The sequence below is a fragment of the Sinocyclocheilus anshuiensis genome, unplaced genomic scaffold (genome assembly GCF_001515605.1).
Source record: "Sinocyclocheilus anshuiensis isolate Anshui unplaced genomic scaffold, SAMN03320099.WGS_v1.1 scaffold1072, whole genome shotgun sequence".
Lineage (NCBI taxonomy): Eukaryota > Metazoa > Chordata > Actinopteri > Cypriniformes > Cyprinidae > Sinocyclocheilus > Sinocyclocheilus anshuiensis.
The window spans coordinates 229,516-244,722 of record NW_015548242.1 but is presented as its reverse complement, the minus strand read 5'-3'; the positions used below and the strand labels follow the sequence as shown (position 1 = coordinate 244,722).

The following is a 15,207-nucleotide window of genomic DNA, read 5'->3' as shown; positions in this document are numbered from 1 at the left end:
ATATATATTATATATTATATATTATATATATATATATATATTATATATATACGTACAGTATATATAATAAAGTAATGTATTCCTGTGATGGCAAAGCTGAATTTTCAGCAGCCATTACTACAGTCAAGTCACATCAGAAATCAGAAATCATTCTAATATGCTGGTTTGGTGCTCAGGTAACTTTTCTTATTATTATCAATGATAAAAACAGTTCACATGATCCTTCAGAAATCATTCTAATATGCTGGTTTGGTGCTCAGGTAACTTTTCTTATTATTATCAATGATAAAAAAAAAAAACAGTTGTGCAGCTTAATATTTTTGTTGAAACGGTGATTATTTTTATGGGATTCTTCGATGAACAGAAAGGTTAGACAAACAGCATTTATTTAAAATAGAATGTTTTGTAGCATTATACATGTCAGAATTGTCTCTTTTGGTCAATTTAATGCATCCTTGCATTACTTTTTTTAAACCTCATTTTTACTGAGCTCAAACTTTTGAATGGTATTGTAGAGAGTATGTATGTTTGCTTTTATACTTAATGGCAGGATAGAAAACTACAATATTGCTGCACTAATTGGGCTGTTGGAAGGATGTATAATGGATTTTGGATTTCTTCCTAAACTGATTGGGATGGTCATGACTGGAGTGAAATTAAAGTATAACAAGTCCATTGTTCATCCTTTCAACATTTATGGATATTTATATTAGAGCATCAGAGCTCTGGATTTAGATGACTTACATAAAGCCAATGGCATTAATCTAGGCAATGAATATTAATCATGATGATTTCACTAATCTTTAATTGTTAATTGAATGCCCAGTGATTCTTTATATTGACCATCCGCCCAAATCAGTTTAGAATGCATTGAAAAAACTTTGTAAAGCACATACTCACTGATGTGTGGTGGAACTGAATCGTGACTCTGTGCAGCTGCTTGGCCTTCCCTCTAGATCGTTCTATTGATCCTGCAGTCATCTGCGTGAGTCTCCTCATGGGAGATATCACTTACTACACAAATACATGCTTCCTGAAAGCAGCAGCACCAACATTTCACTCACTAAGTAGCATAGTAAATCCTCAAGCATTTCTGGCATCTTGAGGAGGTTTTGTGGAGAGATTTTATTGTCTATATTTGTGTACTTGAACTGTTGTTCTTTGTTCCAGGAGCATGACATTGAGACGCCCCACGGTGTGCTCCATGTGACCATGAGAGGAAGCCTTAAAGGCAACCGTCCTGTCATTCTGACCTATCATGACATCGGCCTCAACCGTATGTGAAAAAAATGAAATAACAGATCAATTTTATACTTGAGTATGATGATGGTGACGGTGTTTGGTCGGTTTTCAGACAAGTCCTGCTTCAACACACTGTTCAACTTTGAGGACATGATGGAGATCACTCAGCACTTTGCCGTTGTGCACGTGGACGCCCCTGGCCAGCAGGAGGGAGCACCCCCCTTTCCCACAGGGTGAGTGAAATCGCATACTCGTACTTCTTTTGGATAAGTCATTATTTTGCCACTGTTAAAAAGTACTATATAGTATAAATGTGTGTGCTATGAATGCAATCAGGATGTACCACAGTCTCCATGATGTCACCGTAATGTGACCTACCAGCATCAGTTGTATCACTTCACTGCCATTCACAAATCCACTCCCGTGGCCTCGTGGGATAGTCTAAATGCTGTGATATATGTTTGATATTTGATATCTTTTGATCTTCAGGTACCAGTACCCCACCATGGATGAGCTGGCAGAGATGTTGCCCTCAGTCCTGACTCAGCTAAAGTGAGTAACAAAGTCAAGGCAGTCCATTAGTAATTTAAATTACACTCTAGTCTACACCATCAATCAGTGAGGTCTGTCTGTGAACCTGTGGTGTTCAGGACAGAACGGAACATCATTGCATCTGTAAGACTCAGCCTGGCAGAACTGCACACAATGGCAGTTTGTCATGGATTGAGTGAATTACAGTTTTTCTCTGACGAAATACCTATAAAGTGATATAGGATGTGGTTGTGTTTCCGTTTGCAGGGTGAACAGCGTGATTGGCATTGGTGTGGGAGCAGGAGCATACATCTTAACCCGCTTTGCTGTGAGTTCTCTGACATTTTTCAGCTTTTCATTTTGCATAACTTTAATTTTGTTGTCTTAAACCATTGACTTTGCATCTCTCTGTGTCTGTCTCACTCATTCTTTCTTTCTTTTTTAACGGGACTGAATCCCATAAATTAGCATTCTGTGTGTTTACAGAATACCGAATTCCCTCCAAAACCCATCGCCAAAACCATAGCAACATTTTGGCGTCTCTGTTGTAAACAAGGAACATGGATGCCAACAGTTTAACCCATTTGCCATTAGCTAAGAAGAAATAGTAACTACTTAATGTGACTGTAAAGTTACAGTTTGCAAATTAAGTACCTCTGCAGGGCTCAACAAAAAGGTTTATTTTTTTCTGCTGACTCAGGTCAAGTTTAAATTTTACTTTTCCTGCAACATTTTCACTAGCCCATTACAAATATTTTTAATAACATTTTTGAAAGTATAAATAAATATTTTTTTATTAAATAATTACTTAAAAAAACTTTATAAATATATTTTAAAAACTTTATTTATAACAAACAATTAATTTGTTTTTAATGTAATAATAATAATAATAATTTTTATTAGTTTTTTAAACATTTCTGTTTTGCTTAATTTGTTTTTATTTCACTGTTAATACTTAATTCAAACTTATTGTATTTCAGTAGGTTACCAATGCAACATTTATTATGTACATTTTTTAGTGTTAGTTTTTCATCTTTTCACAAATTTTTTTTTTTTTATAGTTTTAGTGAACAATAAAACCACTAAAATGGTGCATATTTAACTGCGTGTACATGGCCTATATCAAACAGCTATATCATATATTTTTATATCATCCCCACCTGCCCTTTTCAGAGCGGAATCAAAATAGTGCCGCAAAACTGCATTGCCCCCAGAGGCTGTGAATACAGGACTGTTATTATACTGCATGCACTGCAGCCTCAAGCATCTGAGGCTATTGATCAAAGTCGAAATATCTCTGACTCACTCACAAGCCTAATATATTCAGCGTTTCTTTTTATGCAAGGCAACCCATAATATACCCCTTTTCTTTTCTCATTTACTCATTGCTAAGTGTCCTGTGTCATTTCCTGTGCCTTGCTCTCTCATCCTCTATGCATATGTGTGACACACTGAAAGGTTAATGTCAGTGACAGACGGCAGCAGCAGCAGTAGGTGCTGAAGGGAGATGCTTTGAGTCCAGCTGCTAAAAGCTCTTCTCCTGCCGTGACTACATACATTTTTAAACCTCTCCCCATGTCATCCTCATTAAAGACTAAACCCTTTGCTCTGTCTGCAGCTCAATCAGCCGTCCCTGGTGGAGGGGCTGGTTTTGATCAATGTGGACCCCTGCGCTGAGGGCTGGATTGACTGGGCTGCTTCTAAAGTGAGTAAACAATGTGAACAAACAGATGATGATTCTACAATTCTATAATTCTATAGCTGAAGGTTTATTGATTTATTTAATGGTATTAACCACATCAATATTATTCTGATTTCCTTCCAGCTCACTGGGTGGACTAGCAATCTTGTGGACATTGTGATGGCTCATCACTTCAGCACTGTGAGTAAACCCCTTTGACTTTACATCAATCAATCAGTCCCATAATGCTTTGTGAGCACCATGAGAGCCAGCTGGCTTTGATTTCTCATTAAACACAATGTTTTTCTTTTGTTATTCTGATCAATTAGGAGGAGCTGACTGACAACCAAGAACTGATTCAGACATACCGCCTGCACATTGCCCAGGACATCAACCAGGACAACCTGGCCCTCTTCTGTGGCTCATACAATGCGTGAGTGACATATATATTGATTATTACCTATGCTGAAAAACCTTCTAAATTAGGTGTTTGTTTATAACAGGCGTCAAGACCTTGGAATCGAAAGGCCAGTTGCCGGACTCAATGAGAATACAGTGAAAACACTGACGTAAGATTTATTATTTTATATGTATTTTATTTTATTTTATTTTGATTATATATATATTGGTGTATTGTTTTTGATCACTGCCTGTCCCTGAACAGATGCCCTGCTCTTCTGGTGGTTGGAGACACTTCCCCTGCTGTGGAGGTTGTGGTAAGTTTCTAAGTTCACGGTCATTTTGTTTTTTTGTTGCTCTGCCCTTCACTATTTTAAGTCTGCTGAATATTTTACATTGCAGGTTGAATGCAACTCTAGGTTAAATCCAACAAAGACCACTTTGCTGAAGGTAAGATGACATTGATATTTTGCAAAACCCTGAATCTTTAACTTCTGCATTTAACTATTTCTATCTCTTTCTCACTATACATTATTTGTATTATCTCTCTCTCTGTTAGATGGCTGACTGTGGCGGTCTGCCTCAGATTGTTCAGGTTAGTCTTGTTCCATCTTTATTTCTTGATATTGAACACCATATTAAACACCTGCACCCCTACTGTTATCTTTACCAACGTATGCATACTGTGTTATGAAAGTGTAAACCAGTGTATGCACCCCTACTGTTATCTTTACCAACGTATGCATACTGTGTTATAAAAGTGTAAACCAGTGTAAATGACCTCTAATCTCCCAACAGCCTGGAAAGCTGGCCGAAGCGTTCAAATACTTTGTACAGGGAATGGGATACAGTGAGTATTTTTTATCAGTTTACATCAATGTTTGACTCTTTTAACCTGTGAATCTGTCTTCAGATATTTGTTTAATCTGCTGTGCAATCTGGGTCAGCTTTCTCCGTAAACATGTATTTGTTTATCTGGGTTTCTCAGATGCTAGGCTATGCTAATTAGCAATTCAGCACCACACTATGACTAATGGGAATCTTTTTTCTTTCTTTTTACCACACACAACTCAGCAAATCGACCCACAAACTGTGTTTTGATTAGTTTTCAAACTACAGACGTGCACGACATCACAATGCGCTCTGAATGAGCCCTCCTCGCATATTTGTTGACAGGTTTTGGCGGTCCAGTAAAGCGCTCGATGTGCTGCCAGTGCTCTGTGTGAAAATATGTCACCCTCTCTCTGACCCTGTACCTCCCCCTCCAAAGATACTTGCTGTTTCATTTCTGCGCTGTTGTATTGTCCTTGTTCCAGTCAGACAGGAATTTACATCATGTCAGAAGTCAGACCAAAACGGTTGCTTTTCAAGAGCATAATGCTTGTAAAATTCATCACAGGCTTTTGAATTACGCCATCAAAGCTCTAGAGAGTTTTCAGAGGTCATGCCATGAGGAATCCAAGGGCTTTTTCAGACCTGTAGATTGTTTGTTTGTTCCAAAACAGGGACTTTAATTTGTTAAAATTTTGCATTTTCTTCTTGGTTCGGTGTGCTTTCACAAGGCAATACTGCAAAGTGTACCAGACTGTGTTTATGCAAGTCACATGTGAGCAAAACTGTCCTCTTATTGGTCAGAAGTTTACATTCCTCTGCGTCATTGAGGACATATGTCAGTTGTGTTAACTATTTTAAAATTTTTTGGATCATCAGTCATCAAAGCTCTGTAAATATTGGTCACAGACACGGAGTCCTCTCACGTGACTTTCCCCCATTCATTCTTAATTACCCCCCACCAAACTCGCGGCACACTTTACGGGGTCTGTTACAACTCAATGGGCTCAGGGGAGGAGGGAGAGATGCGGACTCCCGGTGTAACTTTACCTGCTGTCTGTTTATTAAAATAAATAGACATTTATATGACCTCTTTAATTAGCTTAGGTGCCAAAAATATTCATAATCATCTGAGGATATATAAGAGCATATTTTTTGCTTCTTGATTCCCTCTATTGGTGAAGAGCCATAAATGCAGCATGAGGCTCAGGTGGTTAAATGTCAAGGCAGGAAAAGATTTGCAATTTTTAGACCCTGCAGAGAAGCCAGTAAAACATAGCTGTAGGCACATGCAAGAATTACAGCTGCCATTGGTAGGGCCGAGGTCGTAACTTGCAGGGTTACATTTTAAACCACAGACGTCCCTGACCACAGTCAGTATCTGAACAGTATCTGACCTGTTTTCACTGAAAGCATTTCCATGAAATACCAAAATCTGTGCTGTACAGAGATCTTATTTTTCTCTCCGTTTCCCTTCAACTTTTGCAAACAGTTCCTCATGTTTTGCTCAGCCATCTGAGCAGTGAATCAGGTACCCGGGATGTGATTTGACTGATGTATACATGCTTGCACGGCTCACCTCTGTGATTGTGTTTAGACATATTCGCATGTAGATATTTGACATGGTAATATTTAGTGCTCGACCGATATGGGTTTTTCAGTGGCCTTTGCAGATATATAGAAAGTTGGGTGGTAAATATCTGATACACTTTTATTTTTATTGAAAATATTATTTTTTGTTTAAACACAATTTCAGTTTAAAAACATATGCCTATTTTACATTTAAAGAAGCTGTTTTTCAATTTTAAAACTAGCCTATATAGTGATACAATACCACTGTTACATGGCCAGGTCAACATATCGGTCTGTCACTACAATTACTAAAAAGTTTCAGCAGACATTTTATACGATATATAGACCTTGTTTTATTTATTTCTTGGTTTTTTAAAGTTTTATTAAAAAGTTGTAGTTTTTAAATATTACTTTTAAATGCTATTGGCTTTACTTTTTTATTTTATTTTTAATTTATATTAGACTTTATCATTTATTTTAGATTTTTTTTTTTTTTTTACGTTTTTTCTTTTATTATTAATAATATTTTTTGCAGTTTATTTGACATGTTTTCCGAAAGGTATGTGTTGTTTTTTATTTAAGCATGTATGTGTCTTTGCTTTTTGTTTGGTAGGTCTAAATTTTGTCAGAAATGCTTCTGTGTGCACATTTATACTCTGTGTAAGCAGACACGAGACGAACTTGTGATTATCTATTATTACATTCTCGGTTTGGTTTCCTCTTGCATGATGCTTGTTCTTTCGTTTTGCTTGCCGCCCCTGATTATACTGAAGACTGCAATAATCACATTCTCATCTCACAGTACCAGCGGCTGGCATGACCCGTCTGTCTCGGTCCCGATCCTCCTCGTCCAGCATCACATCCACGGACGGCTCACGCAACCGCAACCTGAACAGCCCTCTGGACGGGCCCAACTCTGGAGTCCTGGACAACCAGGCCAGGCCACAAACGATGGAGGTGTCCTGCTAAAGCCCGAGGCTCAGAATCTGCTGTCTGCTGTCTGTCGTTTCACCCCTCACCTCCTGTTGTTCGTGTCAGATTCCCACGTGTTTCTAAAACCTTTAATAGTGAGGCAGGGGAGGCTTGAATGAAATATGACATACTGAAGGTATGCATATTGAATATATACATGTTAATATACACTAGTAAAATTTTAAGTCATAAAAGCAAAAGACTAATATATATTTACACATGAAAGGTCTTCCACCAAGCTTTTTTTGCCCTTTTTTTTTTATATTTGTTAGCATTACATTCCACCTCATTTTTGATCGTTAGACTGAAATGGTTCCACTCTCACGTAAATTAAAAACACATGCATTAAAATTGTAGTTTTTGTTTTATGGTGTGACCTGTGACCTCTCCTGTGCTCTTATCTTGCTACACTGTGTGATATTGTTTAACTGTGTTTTAAATGCCTGTCGTGTTCTGTCATTGAATCCACTTTTCTGTTCATCCTATGAATGTAATGAATGTTTAAGAACTGACTTTTGGTGTATTTATATTAAAAACTCTGATAGGTTATACTAAAAGCCGTCAGTTATTAGGTGATAAATGCTTTTGAAGACTTTGGATGAAGTGGAATATCATTCTTTATTTTCATTTTAATATTTGTTTCTTTTACTCTAATACTTACATTAGGCTGTCGCTCTTTTAAATATGCAAAACAAAAGTAGCAAGGACTTAGTATGACTTAAATCATGTTTTTCTTTTGTATATTTACTCCCTTACCATTTTTAACAATTATTCTTAATCAAAACATAAATTGATGTACACATGGAATGACAGCTTTCACAGACATGAATAAGAGTATGAAATAGTGTCTGACAAAGTCACTGTCCACTGATTCTCAATTACTCAATAAAGTTAGATCATGGAAAATAAGACTGTGCATTTTTTCCCCCCTTTAAATACTAAACGTTTATAACTGCTTTACTTTTGCTTTCAATATAGTACTATTATTTTCAGAATCACTGAAGAAAGAATTTCTCAACGGTAAAGGAGATTAAAGATTGTTGAGTTGCAAAGTTTCCGACCACAAATGTACTTTTTTGACACTCACATCGAGCAACCCTTATCCTCAGGTTGTGGTTAGACTATTTTTAACAACCACTTAAAATAATGAAAGGTGCACATTACAGTGCCAAGAAAACATTAGAAGCTCCAATTTATTGCATACACACAAAATTGTCTTTGTAATTGATATGGCATATGCTTGCACATGTACTGTATGTACAATCTATATATCTAAATCCATTCCATGAAATGTATTTTAATTGAATGAACTGCATCTTGCACACTTTGTCCCTTTATAGCAGTTTACTTCTGACTGTAGAACGATTATGGATTTTGAAAAGTCTAATAGCACAGGAAATTTCATTTGCATATTGGTTTGTTCACCACAACTCCTACTCAAGAGATCACACACGTCAGTTCACACGCACAACAGAGGATGAAGGTCGCATCAACACTGTTGTGCATTCTCTAGTGCTGGGATCTCTATAGTGGATGCTCTTTTATATGGCCTACTGCATATTGTTGGCCAAGAAAATCAACTTATCATTTCAGCATATTTGCACACAGAGTTGAAACGGAATAAACAGAGTATAGTAAGTATTTGTTTGTGTAGCTGTGGTCTGTACGATGTTTTATTTTAGTTATTAATATTTAAATGTTTTATAGAAGAAAGTTTTATTTATTATTTTACTTTCATTTTGATTTGATTTTTAATTTATTCTATTTTTCATTCTTCATTTGTATTATTTAGTTAATTTTCTGCTATGTGTGTTGTTTTCTAGTCTTGCTTGGATATGTGGCTTTGTTTTTTATTTATTTATTTTATTGTATTCTTTTATTATAATTATGATTATTTATTTTTTTTTGTAGTTTACTTTCCAGAAGGTATGTGTCGTTTCTTTATGGTTTAGTTTGTATGTAAAAGGTCAAGAACCTTACACACACACAAACTTTTTGACAATACAGTGGTGTATCTTCTGTTGTGTTTTCAGGTGGGCTTCTGTGCATAAATCTATTAGACATGGTCATAAAATAAACATGGGTTGTCTAACAACCAGACCCTGGCGTCGATCTTCTGTTCACAGACCGGAGGACCCCGTCTTGATGTCTGATGAATGTATGGACATGATTATGCAATTAAACTAACATATACAAACAGCTTTACTCCGTTAGCTTTTACTATGTATTTTATAATTTATCATTAATGTTGTTAGATTACAAATAAATAACACATTCCCATCTAGTTTGTGTATAATTAGCCCTCACCTGTGTCTGTTTTACTTTAGCATCAGGAAATCACATGCGCATGGCAGTGGCCTTGTGTAACTTTCCACCCCACAGGTCTGATGAACACACTATATTTTTGGGAGACAGACTGAACATTATGTCAGAGTAAGTAAAGATTATTTCTAGACAAAAGTATGTAAGTGTTAGCTACAGTGAATGCAGGGTTTATAATGGGTTTGCTTCTGTTGCAGAGATGATGACATGTTGATGGTTTATTCTACAACAACTGGCACAGAGTTTTTCATTCCTCACACCTACGTTTCCAAAGTGCATAATCGGTCAGTCATGTTCAAACTTTTTATTTTACAAAGTTACAAAAGGAAATAAGTGAATGTGAGTGAAAGTGAATAAGTGCATTTTTGACTTTTTACGCTTATGGGAGAACTGGGTTTTAGTCTGGCCTGCATCTTCTCTCCCCTTACTTTTTCTGTTATTGTGTCTATCAGTAAAAATGGTGAAAAGAGACAAGCACATGCAGAGAGAGAGAGAGAGAGAGTGTTATGTGATGTCATCAGATCATAATTAGGGAGTGAATTTAATCATATCATGATCACTGATGATTGAGAGATTTAGGAAATTGTGTAATGATGTCCTTTAATAACTTTTCCGGGTTTTGTCTATTTGAATAAAGGTGGCTGTTTGAAGGGATCACAAGGAGAAATGCAGAACAACTTCTTATGCTGCCTCCAAACTACTCTGGATGTTTTCTAATTCGGGAAAGCCAGTCATGCCCTGGTTAGTCTGCGCCCCAAAAGTAGCTAATTTGTTGATTGCCCTCTGTTGTATTAAAAACGATGTCTATTTCTTAAAGCGACTGTAAGTTACAGTATAAGTTTTTGTTTTTTTTTTACCTTGAAATATCAGTTTCAAAATCATTCTGATGGCACACTTCTAATTGACGTTAGTCAGGCTATGAAAACGAGGCTGGGAGGGATAGATTTACAGACTATGGCACGCACTGTATAAAGGTTCTAGATCAGGGCTGTCCAAACTCGGTCCTGCACTCTTAAAAATAAAGGTGCTTCAAAAGGTTCTTCAAGCGATTCAACCATTTTTGGTTCCACAAAGAACCATTCAGTCAAAGGTTCTTTAAAGAACCATCTCTTTCTTACCTTTTTTGTAACCTGAAGAACCTTCTTTCGCCACAAAGAACCTTTTGTCAAACAGAAAGGTTCTTCAAATGTTAAAGGTTCTTTATGGAACCATTTAGACAAAAAGGTTCTTCTATGGCATCGTGAAGCACCTTTATTTTTAAGAGTGTGGAGGGCCGGTGTCCTGCAGAGTTTAGCTCCAACCCTAATTAAACACACCTGAACCAGCTAATCAAGCTCTTACTAGGCATACTAGAAACTTCCAGGCAGGTGTGTTGAGGCAAGTTGGAGCTAAACTCTGCAGGACACCAGCCCTCCTGGACCGAGTTTGGACAGCCCTGTTCTAGATCATGCAATGAGCATGTAAAACTGATTTATAAAGTTTTTGTCTACTGAAAGTTTTTTTTTTTTCTCAAGTTTCACCAGAGGAACAATCAGTAGGCTTTGTTAAACAACAGTACAATCTGAACGCACTGTACTTACATTCTTCACAGCCTCGTTTTCATTCCCGTCAAAAATTAAATATGTCACTACACTGACTCTATAAGGTGCAAACATCAATTTTGGGAGTTTGTTGAGCCAGTATGATAAAGCTCAGCAACAAATGCACGTGTACAGCCATCCAATGTATTTACCACAGTGAAATCCACTTAACTGTACTTAACACATACTTAACTGTAGGGGGCTCTAAAATATACAAAAATACATTCATTTGCTTTAACCTTAACAAATGCGTTGCCTTGGTTGTAGGTTCCTACTCACTTTCCATGCGACAAGATAGAGGCCATGTGCACAATGTAAAGCACTACAGAATCCATCAGCTCCACAACGGCTGGTTCTACATCCACCAGAGCCACTGCTTCTCCACTCTCACACAGTTGGTGGACTATTACTCACGTAAGCTCAAATGGCAATGGTGCTGTTGTACCTTCAAAAGACAGTCCATTGCATTTTAAACAGCATCTGAATGTTAAAATAAATCAGAGAAGAAACGCTTAATTTCTTCCATTTACAGGGTCTTCTAATGGTACATACTGTCAGCTGACTGAACCTTGCTTACTTCATGACTCCAACAGAGCTATAGTGCATAGACCCTCACCAATATCAATCCAGAGGTCCAATCTTAACTGGAGAGATTTGTCCAGGTATGTTCAGTTTTTATTTTCGGATCACACTTTCCAGTCTTCTGCTAGAATTTAGTAGGCTGCTTATTTTAGTTCTTCTATAAAATAACTTCTTTGTTTATCATCAGGTCAGTGATTCAAAGGCAGGTAAAGGGAACCGACCAGGAGAGTCTGGTCAGTGAAGGACTAAGAGAGACTATGAAAGCATATTTTTATGTCACAGAGGAGTCGAATTGGACTGAGTGACATCCAACACAGGACAGACTTGTAAGACTCTGATGAAGTTAAGTTAAAGATGTTTTGGGTATTTGGTGGGCATTTTGATTACAATACACGAGCATTCCCAGTGTAATGCACGATTAATGATGTTTTGTTAATTATTTAATGATTGTTTTTGTATGTTTTAATTAAGTTTTTTTCATGTTATAGTTATGTTTTGTGTCTATCGTAGTGTACAGGATGCATTAACTTGGGAAACTACAGAATAAATTGCTCAGTTGGTCAGTAGGACCCAACAGAAAACAAATTAACAATACAAACAAAGTAACAGAATTTAATATAATTTTGCAACATAACATAATTATGTAAATAAAATTGTGGGGAATAAATTGTGCTAGAAATTTTTTTTAAATGCATTTTATTTTACTTTTCATTTAATGTAACAATATTTTGAAATCTATCGTTTTAATAATGTGTCATTTATTTAGTCAAAATGGGGCTCAACTTTTTAATCTGCCTTTTACATATAGGCCTAGAGGATAACTGACATAAAGGTTTTGTTATCATGATTTATATGAGACTGGGCAATTTCAAAAATGTACTATTATTATATAGTCCCTTTAAATGTATCGAAAATAAGGTAGGTGTCTCTGTATCATGAAATAGTCCATACTTTCATTTACATTTAGTCATTTAGCAGACACTTTTATCCAAAGCGACTTACAAATGAGGACAATGGAAGCAATCAAAATCAACAAAAGAGCAATGATATCAGAGAGAAGAAATATTAACAAAGAAAAATTAATTAAAATTACAATTAAAAATTAATTATTATTATTATTATTATTATTATTATTATAAGAACAAAATATTTACAACTTATAGTAGGCTAATTTATGACATTGTATTCAGTTTATAGTAAAAACTGTTGTCACAAATGGTTGTCCACTGGCCTCTTTCTTTTTTAAATAGACGACATTTAACGCTAAGTCTCAACATTTAGTTTGAAAATGTGCTGTAATGTTGAAATGCTAAATGATCATTTAGAAGGCAGGTCATTACATGTTGATTTTGATTGAAACGTTTCCTATAGCCTATGAGTGTCTTTTCATCTGTCTGCAACGTATATATCAAAAAGCTGGTTTTATTTAAAAGAAAACAGACTTTTAATATGTATATTTGTACATTTACGTTCAATCTTAATATTGTATTTTTATTCATATAAAATACAGATTTAGCAATGTCTCGTTCAGTAGATGTATTTGAGCTCCCAGCGCATGGCGCCCTCTACTGGTCAGTTTAAATATCGTCCACACGAGGGCGCTCAACACCCACCAGTGAGCGTCGAGGGCAGAACGATTTTAACTTCCTGTTTGGAGCAGTTCAGGAAGACGAAGTAATGGCGACGCTACTGGGGCCCGAGTCCCTTTGGATGGGAGGAAAGAAACGGACTCGAAACAGAAATATTCTCAGCAGAATACGGCAGAGTCAGATCGCGGGCCGGGGCTTCAGCAGAGGGACGCAGGTAAACGGGAGAGTTTGTGCTGCTGAAAAAGCCGCTGTCAGGGATCTGCGTTTATGGTCTGAACCGTCGATCAACCTGATTTAAGTTAAGAAACAAAATAAATTGGACGGGTGTGACGCTTAACTTTAATCTAGAAGTAGTTTAAATGATCTTTTTATACATGTGAAGTCAAACGCTAAATATAGTTTAAAAATAAACCACGTAAACGGAGAATGACAACTGGCCGTTAACTAATTAGGTTGTTCTTGGCTTTGACTGTCCGATAATTATTTGGGTTAAACGAGGCTTTAAATACAGTTCAAATACAATCCAATTAAAGGCTCCGACACATGGAGTCGTATTATTATGAATGAGTAATAATCACTTATACAGATCTATCTGTAATCATAATGTGTATAATCGATCAGCTGTTTCAAGTAAACACTGGTTGTGTCTCACAGCCTACTGAGCTGCCTAACGTTACGTTACCTAGACGGCATTTTTGACCATTATGGACGCTTTTGGAAATCATATAACCAAAAAAAAATGCTGTCAAGGTAGTCGGCATGCAAGAGTTTGACAGGTTTTGAGACATTAAACGTAGACGCCAGATATCTTGTTTTTATAGATTTTATTATCCAGTGTTGGTCCGTCACCAGCCTAAACAGCAAATTGCACTCATTTAGTTTGGGGTATTGGACCAGGCAGTGATATTTTGCTGGCTCAGGCCTCGAGTTTAAAGAGCTTGAGTTATGTAAGATGCCCCGTTGAGTTGGACAGCATCTGAGCCTGGGAACTTCACTCAATTTAAACCCCACAGGTTTCACTTTCTCTTCATACACAGAATTTGACACTTTCTACTTAATAAGTTAGGACCTATAAGAATAACCTTTGCTGTCTAATGTTTCTAGACAGGTGATAGGTTGATAAATGTTTCCAAATAACCTAGAAACAGATCCTAATTGAGGTGCAGTTTGTTGTGCATGCAGAAACCATCCAGATTGGCCTTATGTTGTTGTACATTTATTTTTAAATTAGCCTATTACTAGTTCCTGACTAACTTGTCATGTATTTTTTTGAATACGTGAAAAGGTAGAGGACCTAATTTAAAGGTGGCGTGTGATATAATGTTAAAGTTCATACATGAATCTTACAGTTATTTGACTTTAATCAATATTTATGATTTTAACACTATATAAGCATTATGTGTAACATTATTACACACACCTAATGGCAAGTACCATGGGAGGAAGCTGAGAATAGGCAACCTGGAATAAATACTGATATTCTTAATTTACTAAACAAATGTGTAACCTGTGTGTCGGGATGTAGAGCTTTCACAAAATTAAATGCAAAGGATATAGCTTGTATTTACATGTCTTTTGCATTTGATTGTCAGTGCTGTGTGTGTGTAAAGGGAACTTTGCAGCCTCCAAAGTAATGCCCATGTAAATTCATTGTAATAACATTTCATTATTTCCATTAGTTGTCAAATGCATTTTTTTTACTTGTTTTGCAAGGCAGCATATTCAACAAATTGATGCTATTAATAACTAGTTTTAGTTTTAACATGATGTTAAATTTTCAATTTATCAGTACAGATAACTAACTCATATTATGTAACTTTCTAATTGTAATTATAAATGAATTGTGTATATATTATAATTTAACGTGTGTATGTATGTATGTATGTATGTATATGTGTGTGTGTAT

At 36.3% G+C, this 15,207-nt stretch overlaps 3 protein-coding genes across 7 annotated transcripts in view; all 3 read left to right on the top strand.

Moving 5' to 3' along the window:
- The window catches only part of LOC107655061 (protein NDRG3-like), a 38,169-nt gene extending 30,032 nt beyond the window's left edge, over nt 1–8,137 (top strand). For 3 of the 4 annotated variants that reach the window (XM_016442457.1, XM_016442456.1, XM_016442459.1), the window contains 14 exons: nt 1,171–1,276; nt 1,355–1,475; nt 1,732–1,794; nt 2,041–2,101; nt 3,392–3,478; nt 3,599–3,655; nt 3,784–3,887; nt 3,958–4,023; nt 4,119–4,170; nt 4,256–4,303; nt 4,413–4,448; nt 4,652–4,703; nt 6,177–6,215; nt 7,059–8,137. In XM_016442457.1, coding sequence (XP_016297943.1) covers nt 1,171–1,276; nt 1,355–1,475; nt 1,732–1,794; nt 2,041–2,101; nt 3,392–3,478; nt 3,599–3,655; nt 3,784–3,887; nt 3,958–4,023; nt 4,119–4,170; nt 4,256–4,303; nt 4,413–4,448; nt 4,652–4,703; nt 6,177–6,215; nt 7,059–7,225 — 1,059 coding nt within the window. In that variant the 3' untranslated portion in view covers nt 7,226–8,137. The remainder of the gene's footprint in view (nt 1–1,170; nt 1,277–1,354; nt 1,476–1,731; nt 1,795–2,040; nt 2,102–3,391; nt 3,479–3,598; nt 3,656–3,783; nt 3,888–3,957; nt 4,024–4,118; nt 4,171–4,255; nt 4,304–4,412; nt 4,449–4,651; nt 4,704–6,176; nt 6,216–7,058) is intronic. The other variant, XM_016442458.1, reaches the window with a different exon arrangement.
- Nucleotides 8,138–8,772: 635 nt separating this feature from the next.
- On the top strand, nt 8,773–12,083 carry sla2a (Src like adaptor 2a). Of its 2 annotated transcripts, XM_016442431.1 has the most exons (8): nt 8,773–8,862; nt 9,262–9,386; nt 9,556–9,661; nt 9,748–9,834; nt 10,188–10,291; nt 11,398–11,544; nt 11,663–11,792; nt 11,900–12,083. In XM_016442431.1, exons 2-8 carry the CDS (start codon nt 9,308–9,310, stop codon nt 12,015–12,017), a joined length of 771 nt encoding a protein of 256 aa, XP_016297917.1. In that variant the 5' UTR covers nt 8,773–8,862; nt 9,262–9,307; the 3' UTR covers nt 12,018–12,083. The 2 variants fall into 2 exon arrangements, with proteins under 2 accessions (XP_016297917.1, XP_016297918.1); XM_016442432.1 differs by lacking the exon at nt 8,773–8,862 and having other exon boundaries at nt 9,244–9,386.
- Nucleotides 12,084–13,361: 1,278 nt separating this feature from the next.
- LOC107655060 (short transient receptor potential channel 4-associated protein-like) overlaps nt 13,362–15,207 on the top strand; it is a 13,423-nt gene continuing 11,577 nt past the window's right edge. The window contains exon 1 of the mRNA XM_016442455.1: nt 13,362–13,515. Coding sequence (XP_016297941.1) covers nt 13,390–13,515 — 126 coding nt within the window. The 5' untranslated portion in view covers nt 13,362–13,389. The remainder of the gene's footprint in view (nt 13,516–15,207) is intronic.

Coding starts and splice junctions, on each gene's coding strand:
- sla2a (XM_016442431.1), top strand. CDS start 9,308: ATGGGTTGTCTAACAACCAGACCCTGGCGTCGATCTTCTGTTCACAGA. Junction 9,662..9,747: donor AGACTGAACATTATGTCAGA/GTAAGTAAAGAT, acceptor CTTCTGTTGCAG/AGATGATGACATGTTGATGG. Junction 10,292..11,397: donor GGAAAGCCAGTCATGCCCTG/GTTAGTCTGCGC, acceptor CCTTGGTTGTAG/GTTCCTACTCACTTTCCATG.